Here is a 13,588-nt window from a genome sequence, read left to right as displayed (position 1 = left end):
AATGGGAGAATGAGGAGGCATAATGCACCACTCATCTTATCAGAGTTATAAGTGGTTGTTTCATAAAAGTATTGTTTCTTTATAGGTACTTATGAAAATATGGTAGTATGCACTTTAATCCTCTGAAATGAAACCATATGAATAGCCTCCCTCAGGTTTATGGTTGCTTCCTACTGATTCAGTGGCATGTGTTACAGTTTTGTTTTCTATACGCTTTTTTCTTAGTCATTGTGATAATACATAATTTTCTATGTCTGCTCTCTCCTTGAGGAGATTATATTTTTAGATAAATGGAGAAAATCTAAATAAAAAACTATTACCAATCTATAGGTGCCTAAGTAAGAAATAATGAGGCAAAAGGGAATGATGGGGTGTTCAGAGAACGACACCACATTTCTTTATACTTAAGGAACTAACTGGGCCAAGTCTTAAGTGTTCAAAAAAATCAGTTTTCCTATAAATATTTCATTGCTGAATAGTATAAAGTATTACTGTTTCAAGACCCAGCTGAATAAATATCTGTAGAGCTGTACACAATTCAGTAAAGCTTTTAAACAAATAAGATGTATTTCTATCTATTCATCAAAGCTCTTCTGGGGAGGAAAAAGGTTAGAAAAATGTTTATTTTACTATTGCATTAGGCAAATATACTTTCTATATACAAGTAAAGTAGTTATCAATTACTTAAATGATACAATAAAACATGTATCCAGAAAGTTTATTAATATTTTTACTTCATTTTGAAAGAAAATTCTACTGGCTAAGCTACCAAGATTCTGAGGTTTACCTGTTGTAGGAACTAGCATTACTTTAATACATTGCTTTACCAAATGGTGAAGGTTAATCAAAGCACCCACTCCCACTTCAGTGCTTAAAAAGACTGTTCCATGCAGTTTAGGTTCATGGCAGGTATCATTAGTGATACATTAAGTGTCAACATAAGTGAGGGCTCACTATACCTCCATGCTAAGCCCATACACGGACCATTTCTTCAAACATCAGAAAAACTGTGTGAGGTGCTATTATTACCAACCCCATTTACTGCGGAGGAGCCTGAGCCACACAGGGTTGGGATGTGACCAGCCCAAGGTCCCCTCACTACAAAATAGAGGAGTCAGGATTTGCAGGCAGCCCATCTGCCCCAAGCTTGCACACTAAATTCTCAATAAAACAAGATAGTTGTGTCATGCTAAAATAATAGCGCAAAAAGGTACTTTTAAAATACACATATCCCATAAAAATATACTGATCCCTCCCTCAAGACCTTTCAATAAGAAATGAAAATGTGTCAGTGCTACTTTATTCTTTATACAACTGAGTATTTGAGTATTTTAGTGAATATAGAATAATAAAATTATCTTTAAATATTATTCACAGAAGGAAACTTGACATTTGTTCAAAATAATTACTGGATTGCCTCATCTGATTCCAGTTTCTCTTCGCCACCGAACTCTGAAAAAGAAAACATGCGGCTCAGATGAAATCATTCTCAGAATCAAGATGAGGCCCAAGGGCATGTTATTATATAACATGTTAAAATTTTACCTCTATTTGACATGTCCTGAATGCCCATGGTCAGTACTTATAAGATTGTTTTTGCTGTATCTAATTAGACCATTAGGCCCAAGTTAACGTCGGGGCCTTAGGGAACACCTTCCCCTTTTCACCTGGGTGGTTCTCTTTCCTGGCATCTGGACAGCTTTCTCAGGAACCTTGGCCTGTGGGAGTTCTGACCACTGCCAGAAGGTGAGGGTCAGGCCCTGGGAGGGAGGCTGCAATGCCTTTGTAGGACAGTGGCCTCATGTCCCTGGGACCACATCATCATGAAAGACAGAGGAGGCCCAGAGCTGGCCTTATACAGGGGTGTCTGCTTACACAGGCCCAAAGGCCAGGAATCTCCCCAGACTGAAACTCAGGTCTCAGAGAATCACTGAATGGAGAGTCTGGCTATACTCTGGAATGTTCCCCCTATAGGGAGCTACCCCTCCACTCCACACCCAGGCATCCCAGGATAGATTTTCCTCATTAGAAGGGCCAGGTGAGAAGTCACAGAGAATCAGTTGAGCCAAATGGAGATTTCAGCTCCTCACAGCTACTGCTGGAGACAACTGACTTGCAGAGAGCCAGCGGACGCTCAGTGGTGCTGAGGACAGGAAAGTCAATGGGGCAGAAGGTCCTCAAGGATTCCACATGGACCCCCTTTCTTTGAACTGTTGCCCCTCTGGCTGCTTCTCATTTCCCCCAGTCAGGCTCATAACATTTGCTTGGAGGAAAAAAGCTTCAATGAGCTGACCTTAGCCTATTCTACTGGGTGTTATCTTCAGTGTTTCTTCCATTCCTTGGCTGAAAAAAAAAAAAAAAAAGCAACTTAGAGATGCTGAAACAAAACTGCCTAGAATGTGTTTCTCAATTTCAGATCCTTTCTTGATGGGCCCTACCACCTTGTTCTCCTAACCAAGATGATAGCAGCCTCCTTGGGGCTCACCGGGTGAGCCTTAGCCTCGTCCTATCCTGTAGGTCCCGTACGACAGAGCTCCAGGGCCCTTGCTGCTCAGACCCTGTCCCCACTCCTCCACTACACCCCTTACCCCTGTTTATGTGGCAGGACAGTCCTCAAACTATTCATCACAGGACCTCTCACCCTGAAGGCATCGTGGAGACACCTTGTTTCATAAAGTACTTTCCAGAGAACAACTATTAGTAGTCAGGTCAATTAAGAAGGTGTAACATGGGTGGCATGAGGTGGTGGGAAGAATTTCCATAAACAAAAATGTTTTGGAAACAGCACAGAATTAAGTTAAACAGGTTGTTTTCTGCCAAACACACTGGTGTGTGTTGTAAACCTTCAAGAACGTTGGGTGCATTGTTTTCCAATCTATTTGATCTTTGTATAGCAGTTCTCAGCACCAATAGCCCACAGAATGCATTTTGAGGGGCACAAGTGTGGCTGATTTGCACATTTTTCTGATGCAAACACTGAGTATCTAGGGGGTAAAGCATAGCTAGTGATTGGTGGGTCAAAAATTAAAAGATAACTCTCTGACTCGATAATCTTTGCAAGAGGCTCCAAGTCCCCTGGGGAGGAGGAGAGGATGGTGCCTAGACCCATCTTGCCAGTGTATTTTGGAACCAGGTATTCAGACCTCCATGTTCAGCAACAGACTCAGGTTTCGGTTGTCCCTCATGTCGTCCATCACCAGAACTCCCACTTCCCACCCCTGTGCTTCCAGAGCCCTGGTGCTCTCAGCCTGTGTCCTCACAGATGAGCCCTTTCCTTTACAAGCATTGACTTTGTAGGAGGAAACATTGAGAATCACCCCCTAAGTAAAGGGTGAGAGAGTGCCCACAGTTGTTCACCAGTTCACCTTGGGGGCCCTGGCTGTGCTCATTCGGCAGGAGCTCCAGACCTGGAGCCGCAGGAGGTAATCAGGGTTAAAACAGAGAAAAGGAAACGTTATACCCTGAAAAGAAAAAATGGCCGTCCCCAGGTAGCAGCATGATCCTGCAACATAAAAACACAAACCATTATGCAACCATGTTGTGCCCAAGGTCTCTCAAACATGTCTACGGCAGCGGTTTTCAGAGCATGGTCCCCAGCCCAAAGCATCAACACCACCAAGGAACTTGTTAGAAATGCATATTCTCAGGCCCCTACAGACTCTTCCAATTTTAATAAGGTCCCCAGGTATTTATGATGCACGGTCAACCTGGATAAGCACTGGTATACAGGGTCTGTGCCATTTGCAGTACCTCCCCAAGTTGGTACAACCAGGAGCAGATGGCCCCAGACGACTCCGCTACAAGAGGAGGTGAAATACTCACAGCCAGAGGATTGTCCCATGATTCCTTTTGGCTGCAGATCAAGCCTAGGGACTCCCAAAATTAAAATTCTCATCCTCACAGAAGATTTTCAGGGGCATATTGTGAGAGCAGTTCTTCCCAGAAGTGGTGTACAGAGGCTGCAAGGTGGCCCCACCCCAAGCACTTCCCATCCTCTCACAGATCTTTCGTGGGGGAGTGTGTTCTCCACGGGGCTTACATACCTTCTTGGTAAAGTCAGGTGCTGCAGCTCCCAAACCCTGTGAGGGAAAGAGACAGGTTAATTTAACAGGAACCACACCCCCGAAGCTTGCTGTGTTCTATCCTGCACCTCCCGGGTTCCACTCTAAGACAGCCAGAAGTCAGGTGCAAAAAAAAAAAAACAGTTCACAGGAACAGCTGTGTAGCCAATTTCAATGTCCTGTTGGGAAAGCAAGCATGTTTTCTTGACTGAGTTACCATATATGTCCGGGACAATGTTACATTCATTTGCTCTTCCCAACAGCCTCAACTCGAAATTAAACCCTGGTTTAGGCACATGTTCAAAATAAGCCATTTCAGCTTCTTCAGCTTGTGTTTGCGTATGAATCTGGCATAACAATGGAGGCAGACCTAACTTGGTCGGTCAATAGCAGATCAGAAAAACTGCTCTATGAGCTTGAGGTGACCAACATATTTCTCAGGAACTGAGTGGTTTCCTCAGTGTCTTGGGGTCTACAGAGCTAGAACCAGAAAAGTCCTGGGCATTCTGGGATGAGCTGGGTACCCTACTTGGACGTACAGTATTCAAAAGAAGTTTTCTCTTTTTTTTCCTTACAACGAAACCTTGATTAAGATTTTGAGGTTCAGCTATTATTAAAACCAGAAATTTCCCAACTTAAACTTTTTTTTCTTAGAAAAACAAAGCTCTGAAGTTTGGAAAAAAGAGTCGGTGGGGCAATGGGAAGCAGAGACTATCAGCACAGCAAATGTTCAAGTCAAGAGGAAGAGGAATGAGCAGGGAAAATGAGAAGACAACACAAAAGCTGAACAGAAAATGTGGGCGGGGAGCTGAGAAAAAGAGAGGGCAGACCCATGCGGGGCCAGTGGAAGGGCTGCAGTGGAGGACATGAGGCTAGCAGAGTAGGTTAGGAAATGTGGGCAAGGTCAGAGGCCCAGAGCTCCCGCCCAGGTGGAGTTTCCAAGAGAGAATGCGAGTTCCAAGGCTAGACATGCATCTACCCTGGTTAAATGTACTTTTACTGGCATAAAAATATGGCAGAAGAAAAAAGCTCATACGTGCTGTAGAAATCTTTTCATCTGTCCATTGGTGAGTTTGGCGGCCAGACGCATTAAAGGGTGCACTGGAGGGAACTGCAAGAGAGGGATGCTGTGAGGGTCAGAGGTAGCTGGCAGCCAGAGCCCAGGGTTATGTGTACCATTTCCACTCATGCTATTACAAATGGGTTTAATTTTCAGAGTAAAATCATTTCTGAGCCTAAGCTTGAAATTTTATGTTTTCAATAAAAAATCGCCTGCCTCGATAGCAGGTTTCAATTCCAACACATCACTTAAAATATCCCCTTAGGGCCAATCAGACTTTTATCTGCATTGACCCAAAGTTTTCTGTGCTTCTGGTCTGCAGTGAATCGTCCTGAAGAAGCATCTCCACTTAGATGCTTTCTGGCTTCCCAGGTGTGCTCTCCGAAGGGAAGAAGTGGGAGGGCAGCACCCCTAACTCTGCTACCGGATGTCTTGCCTGTGACCACCTGCTCGCACTTAGATAAGACACATGCACCTGTGTCTTATCTAGTCTTTACGAGTCCTCCATGAGTCTGGCTCAGGGTCCAAGTTAATTTGTGTCACAGACTATGTTTATCTTTCCCCTTCCACTGTGCTTCCTTTGCAGCGCCCACCTATGCACTACTGATGAATCTTTGCCTTTTAGGGTAAAAACAAAAAAATACTTAGCTGGGTATTTGTTTTTTACGGGTCTTATTGAAGATTTGGAAAGCCTTATTATATAAATAAGTGACTTTCTAATGGTGAGATTTCAGTTGCTGTGACAGGGCCCCTGAATTAATTTTATTCTGTGCTCTTCCTGGTAATTCTGAAATCATTCCCCGTAGAAATTCACTTACACGACCTGCACCTGAGGGTAACTCAAATTTATACTAAGAAAGTTAGAGTGGATGTTTGTTCTTGGAATAGAACACACACATCGTAATGGTTATGGATCAGTATTGGGGGATGGTACTTTCCACTTCACAAAACACTTTTCAAAATTTAAAAAACAGAGGGTAATATGGAACAACATAAATAGAGTTCCGCATTTGCTCTTCTTTGTACCTCTGTTTAAGTGCATAATAAAAAGTTATTTCTTATTTATTTTTCCTTGTCTATAATTTATTCTCTATCTTTTTAGATCTGTCAGCCTCCTCCCACCTCCACTCGAGAAAGGGAGATGCATCATCTCTACAGCCCTGGGAAAAGGCACTAGGAAGCTACAGAGAAAGTGTCGAAGGCCCTTTGCTTTCTATCGATCACTGATTACAAAGGGATAAAAGGCATCCAGAGGAGAAAGATGATTACAGTGCAATACAGACCCCAGTTTTAACTGCATATGTTGGTTATTGAGTTATGGAGTAGTGGAATAAAAACTGAATAAGAAAAAAAATTTTAGTATTAGGTGTCATTTGCTATAAAGCGGAAGTTCCATGCCCTGACTACTGGGCGGGGCAGTACTCACCCTTTTGTATATGCCTTGATTATCCTGGAAAGAGAATTGTGAGGGTAATTACATGAAATTTTATTGCATCAAGTAACTGACAGAATTTCAGTATAAGTTACACCATAAGCTTATATAGGATTTACCTTAATATTATGATATAAATTGCCAAGCTAAAAAGAAATGCATTACACAAAATTAATAAGACTAAATCAAGTTGATGCAGGATCTTATGAGAACAAATTTTCCAGAAACACACTATTATTTTAAAACTTAATCTCATTTTACCCTTTCAAGCATTAGAGGAAAACATACTCTATGATGTATAGAAGTCCTATCCTAATCTAATCCCAAATAACTGTTTGAGTAAGATTTGGAATAAAATAATTATTGCAATTTTTAATTTGCTGCTGGGAATGCCCTAGAATTCAACTTTTTTAATGGTTGGTTCTAACTGACCAAACTTTTTTTTCCTAAAAACTTTCAAGATGAATCTTCACTGTCCCTGCAGGAAGCACAGTTTCTCATGTCTCAGTCCTCATTAGAGCACCACCCCACCCTTGTTTGCACGAATGACAGCCTGGGAAAGGCTGTCTGGGCAGCATATTCTACTCAAGGATGCTATGAAGAGGGGATCTCACAAAATGACAGGAGATTCCATGTCTGTATTTTATCAAATTGCTAGAGATGATTACTGTGAATGCTGTTTTAAATACGTTGATCTGGCTATTGAACATCCGTGTCTCATTTATATTTAAGCATCATTAGATCAGCTCCAATTCCAATTAAGACAGAAATGAAGTTTTTAATAATACTTCCCATGAATATGATTACATCTTCCTGTAAATTTTGTGGCAAGGTTCTGCAGCAGCCCCTGTCTGTCTCTCTCTCTGTTTTGTACATTCATGCACACCTATGCATATAGACACAGATATGCTACCGGGGGTGGGCAAAAGTAGCCTTACAGTTGTTTGTATGGAAAATAATACAAGGATTAGTAAAAATACAGGAATAACTCTGTGTTTCACATACAATTGTAAACCTACTTTTGCCCAGCCTGTGTTATTATCCGACATCACTGAATAGCAGAGGTTCTGTGGAGGTTCACTCTATTTACTTACAATTATCACTTCTAAAATTTAGTATTTTTACAGCTTTTGATCTCTGTCAGCACCTGTTTGCTCTGTGTGTATGTTCTGAAAATTTGCTGGACAAACAATTGTGTGGTTTTTTTGTACCATGTTTTTCAATTTTATACCATTACCTTTTAGACCAAAAATAAATAAATAAAAGATATAAAGGTGTTTTTTCAGTTGCTAAACACCACTCAACATTTTATATGCACCTTCCCTGCTTTGATCTTTTCTTTTTACAGAAAATATTTTTAAATGTACATTTCATCTTGTTTATTTATTTCCCTAACTAGAATGTAAGTCCCATAAGAACAGGCACTTTTGTCTGTTTTGATCACCACTGAATACCCCCAGCACCTGGCAAATGGCGTGCTTTCAATAAATATCTTTTTTGAATGGATGAATAGCAGGGCCGTGTCTACAAGAATCTGTTGCCCCTTTTCCCATATAAAATTCTTCTGATTTCATGTAGTGACCAGAAACACAAAACACAAAGATTTCTCAGGTCGCAGACCATAATACTTTCCTAGTGGCCTTGTAATAAGAGTTCCATGGAGACACAGACCTGGACTCTTCTGGAGACCAGAACCGGAAGTGGACTTAGAGCCCAGGTAAATCACTCAGACATTGGATTGTAGAGGAAACCAAAGCCCCAGGAGAAGGGACACACCAAAGGTTACACCTCAAGGCAGAAGAGCCTCAATCTCCCTGTTAACAGCTTTAAAATATTGGTAGTTTTATTCATTAAGCGATGCCTTGTTCTTTTGCAATTGGAAGCAATGAACAGGATCAGCTATGGGAAAATGGAGGAGAGGGAAGGAAATCCATTCCAAGTGGGCCCTTGCACTTGGGGAGACACACAACCCAATTTAATACTGAGGGCAGCAGATGTGATAGCCACACTTCCACTTCCTCTGCTTATGCATGGGGTCCACACAGCTTTCACGTGAGGGATAAGGAAGCCCCTTCGGTGTGAAAGGAAGTTGCAAGGAGATGGAGAACTTTGAGTTCTTATCCTGAATTCTTTCTCTGGGTACCAAGGTTGAAAAGATCAGTTTGTTTGGTTTTTTTTTAAGATTTTATTTATTTATCTTTAGAGGGGAAGGGAAGGAGAGAGGGAGAGAAACATCAATGTATGGTTGCCTTTCATGCATCCCCTGCTGGGAACTGGCCTGCAGGGAACCGGCCTGCAACCCCGGTATGTGCCCTGACTGGGAATCGAACCTCGATTGTCTGGTTCATAGGCCCACGCTCAATCCACTGAGCTACACCAGCCAGGGCTGAAAAGATCAGTTTTAAAGATGAGAGATGACAATTGTCTTCAAACATGCACATAATGGTAAATTGAAAATAAGGATAAATGGGCATGATATATTTATGAAGTTTAAGAGAAAAAGTGATGTCTGAATCTTGAAGAATGGAAATTAGTTGCATCAAGAAACAATAACAGCTAGCACTTAAGTGCTGTCACTTTGATCTTGTAGACACCATTGAAAATACTTCACAAATATTAAAACCATTTAGATTCAGCCTTGCTGTGACTATTATTTCCATATTACAGATGGCAAAGTTGAGACACAGAGTGATTAAGAAATCTATGGAGGTTTAGCACATATAGATTTTAAACCCAGGTACTTTGGCTGTAGAGTCTTGGCTGCTAACCACAGCTGGAAAAAGAAGCAAAGACATGTTTTGGCTAAGGGTAAGACTGGAAAGATATAAGGGCCCTGTGCATGTGGAGAATAGTAAGAACTTCATTGTGGCTGAAGCATGGTATATTGTGAGTCAGGGAGGTGAAGGAGGAAGAGGAGATGCAGTTCAAGGTGAAAACATATTGTCTATGCTAAGAATCATGGAGTCTACCTTGGTGTTACCCTCTCTTTTTTAAAGACTGTATTTATTTACTTTTAGACAGAGGGGAAGGGAGGGGGAAAGAGAGGAAGAGACATATTAATGTGTGGTTGCCTCTCGAGTGCCCTCTACTGGGGACCTGGCCCACAACCCAGGCAGGTGCCCTGACTGGGAATGGAACCAGTTGACCATTTGGTTCACAGGCCGGCACTCAATCCACTGAGCCACACCATCCAGGGCCCTCTCTTACTTCAGAATGAATCAACATTTACTTTATATCCACTGAAATATTTCTGCCATGGCTACTATAGTTACTATTAAGTCCTTTACATAAAATTTATTGCTTTGAAGAACTGCCAAATCATAATATATCAATTTGTAATGTATGTTAGGCTATATCATAATATAGTCAATTAATGTAATTAGATATGTATATGTGATTATGATAATTGTAAGAGTACAGATGAACTACTAATATCTTACAGTAATTAATATTTAAGAAATTCACTTGTTATTTCCTAAAGCTATATTCTTACACAAACACACACACAATTTCTACTGTAGGTAGCAAGATAGTGTCCTTATTACAGATACCAATTGTGATATATATGTGTACGGCCATAACTAAAAGAATTATCATATGTATATTAGGTTTTTTTACCTTAGGTTGCCTAGAAAGAGTTGCCCAATATGCCAGTTGCTAAAATAAATGAGGAAAATGAATTAAAGTTAAGTATAAATTCCTTAATCAATAGCATTCTATCACAACACATATAATTCTAAATTTGTCCCATTTATGAACCTTGTATTATCTTCTCACACAGTAACAATGAATTTCAATCCAACTGTCAGGATATCGTTAATGAGACCATGAAAACAACAACAGCAAGTCCTGCTGCTGCCAAGAATCTGCTCTTGAAATAGTTTTAAGTGAACATTATCCACATGATATTTTCAAGACCGAGACTAACTAAAAACCTCACATTACTGAATATCAGTGTACCTCCAGCTGCACAATGTCCAAGCCATCTGGAGAATCATCTAAAGGTCGAGAATATCCTATTGTGAGAAATCATAAAAATATCAATTAGGAGAAAAGAGGTCATAGCATTAAGTTTTAAATATTTACCATGGAAAACATACAGACATTCTATAAATACAATGTTGTTAAAAAGGATTAACAAAGAAAACAGACTGTACCTACCACTAGCAAATCTGAGATTTGTGCCAAAATTCATTTAAAGTAGTATTTTTTATTTATTGGGAGTTAACAGTACAAGAGTTAGCAAGTCAGGAAAAAAGGGCAAAAATTCCCAGGTAACAATCTAATCTGTATTTTGATGGAATTTATGAGGATGGAATATCAGGAAATAGTGTCAACAAGTATGTGCATCAGAGTCACTCTTGGGACATTTAAGAAATGTGGATTCCTGTCTCTCTGCTTCACCAGACTCTGGGGGGAAGGGTGTGGGAGGCTGCTACCAGCATGCAGATGGACCCTGTGTGGGTCAACTGTCATCTGACCTAAATGAAGTCTTCATCTCATGTGCTTTGATACAACTCTTGGAGGAACAGCTAATACTGCAATTGAAAGAACCAACTAAATGGGTTAAAACTAACCAGATGAAATTAAATGCGATAAATGTAGAACTCTGAACTGAGATTTTTGAATGTGAAAGAGAGAATATATGGCTCAAGGGCAGTATATTGTTTTTTTAAATCTGAATTGATATTTTGTTCCCAGAGATCTCTCTATGAGCTAAGAAAAAGCTAAAAACTAAGGCAATCTTGTGCTATATTCAAGTAGTAGTGTCCAAATCTTGAAAGGTAACAGTCCTCCTTGAAGTAACAGGATGTATAAAAGAAACTGAACACAGTTTTTGTTGGTAAAGAGAAAAATTAGGAAGGGTATGTTAACTACCTTCAAATATTTTGAGAACTGTCATAAAAGATTTTAGTCTTATTCTATATACACCCCAAAGGAAATAACTAGGGTTAATGGTTAGAAGTTATATGTGATCAGATTTCAGCTTAGTGTAAAGAAGTCTTTGATGACTGGCACCATTAAAAAATGCAAGTTAATTCAAACCAGCTTTATAAGAACTTATTGAAAGGTTATGTGTTAACAGTAAAGACACTAGAGACCCTAGAGACCCATGTGTTAACCATCGAGACACTACCCTCAGGGAATATAAAGTCAAATAGAAGAAATAGGGTGCTGGATATAAATATATAAACAAATAAATAAAAGGTAACAAATTTCCAAAAGTGTTATATAAGCAAGGTTCTATTGGAGCCCAGAGGAGGCAGCTACTGGCGGTCTCAGGCTGGTAGTGAGTTGGGTGTTACTGAAAGTTATCAAGTAGGAAAATCATAAAGGCAATCCCTGTTCTCCATGAGATTAATCAAATGACTTTCACAGTTCCTTGAAATACTTAGAGTTTATGATTATACTATAGGACATAGTTTTAAACAAAAATCCACACTGTTTGAAATATATTTTCTGTTTAAATATATTTTCAAAGATTTGTACTGCCTTAAATCAAAATTCTAAATAGTTCATGTTTACAACTGTAGCTGTTTTGCCACCACATCCTTCTCTGCATCACCTGGAGTGTTACCTGAAGATGGGAAACGGATTCTGACTACTGACCCCGTCCAAACCTCACCCCTGGTTCTCTACAAACACACTGGTTTTGTAATGAAGCGATGCCAGCGTCTTGTCAGCACCTCGGACAGTGCCCCGCCCTGGAAGCTGTGGGGCCTCCCCTGGTTTTTTAGGGTTCCTACGTTCTGGGAGCCCACCAAAAGGCTATGAAAAGATTCCTTTTTCCTGTGTGCACTCCTACCCCTCCCCTCTCCAAATGCCCTCAACCTCCAATCTTGGGGACTAGTTGAAATTCTACCCTCTCTAGTTCTGTTCAGAATTCTGGGACACAAATGTGTTATGAAGTTGGGATTTCCCCAAATCCTATTTCCACACAGTTTCAGCGGCACATACTCAGGGCAGTATAAGTATACAGTCGGGTGGGGGGGGGAAGTTGCCTCCTTTGGTAAAAGGCTGTGACATCTAGCTCTACCCACCCTCTGTTAAAGGTCATGGACAAATGGGAAAACAGTAATTGAAAGGGTGAAAATGAGGGTAGGTGAAGGAATAAAGTTTTCCTTCCTCCAGAAAGATCAAGGAGTGTTTCAGTCTTAAATCTCATGCCAGCTGGAGTCTAATGAAGGGGTCACCTTACCTGAGGAGGGATTCTGTAGCAGGCAGAAGCAATAGATGGCCAGGATGGAAGGGTAGTGGAGAAAAAGATGTTTCATCCTTAAAATCTAGTTGCTATTTGCTGGCCACAGATGTATGCTGCTGGAACAAGAGTTGAGAATTTCCTGAAGTTCCACAGGTAGAGACACCCTCTGCACATCTGATTGTCTGATAAGCCCAGTAAAAAAAAAAAAAGTGCCTTTATTTCAATGTCCCAGAGTCCATTTGCTGAGCACCAATGAGCTTCGCACAGGAGGACTCTGGCTTTCTCATAAATGTCATGCTGGGCCCTTATTTGTGAAATAATATCCTCCTGGTGTCAGCATTGTAGAGAGTCATCTTTTTCACCTGAGCAATAAAAATAAAAAGTGGAGAGTCATAATTGTTATTCTATAGTGGTTTGAGAAACATTTTGGGCTCAAGAAAAGATTTTTCTCTTCTTTTAATCAAAGAACTAGACATAAATCTATGAACTCTTGCATGATAAAGTCATGTTGCCAAAGAAGCTGTTTCTTTTCCATCATTAACAGAGGATGTTTTGTATTCTTTGGTGCATCTGAGAAGAAAAGTTGGAGTCTGGGATATATACCATTACAAGAAACTCAAAAGTTCAATTAAGGTTCTTTAAAAAATATATGGTTGAAAATCAGACCCTAAGGTTTCTCCAGATTTATTTACACAGGCAAGTTAAATATGTTCAGTTAAATCAGTATTCAAGGAAACATGACAATGTTTAATGATAATACTCCATCTACTAAGCTTTTATTTGTTTTCAGACTTCTCACATATATTATTTCACTTAATTCTCACCAAAAACTC

At 40.3% G+C, this 13,588-nt stretch overlaps 1 protein-coding gene across 1 annotated transcript; it reads right to left on the bottom strand.

The window, feature by feature from the left end:
* Nucleotides 1-2,304: 2,304 nt before the first annotated feature.
* On the bottom strand, nucleotides 2,305-12,828 carry NMS (neuromedin S). The gene is given in 9 exon segments (XM_037141094.2): nucleotides 2,305-2,343; nucleotides 3,461-3,502; nucleotides 4,044-4,079; nucleotides 5,098-5,172; nucleotides 6,405-6,458; nucleotides 6,548-6,571; nucleotides 10,172-10,210; nucleotides 10,514-10,569; nucleotides 12,753-12,828. Coding segments are annotated over 9 exon segments (441 nt in total).
* Nucleotides 12,829-13,588: the final 760 nt, after the last annotated feature.

The sequence above is a fragment of the Artibeus jamaicensis genome, unplaced genomic scaffold (genome assembly GCF_021234435.1).
Source record: "Artibeus jamaicensis isolate MK-2021 breed Jamaican fruit bat unplaced genomic scaffold, CSHL_Jam_final contig_384, whole genome shotgun sequence".
Classification (NCBI taxonomy): domain Eukaryota; kingdom Metazoa; phylum Chordata; class Mammalia; order Chiroptera; family Phyllostomidae; genus Artibeus; species Artibeus jamaicensis.
Note: the sequence above shows the minus strand (reverse complement) of the source record. Positions and strands in the feature narration are given on the sequence as shown.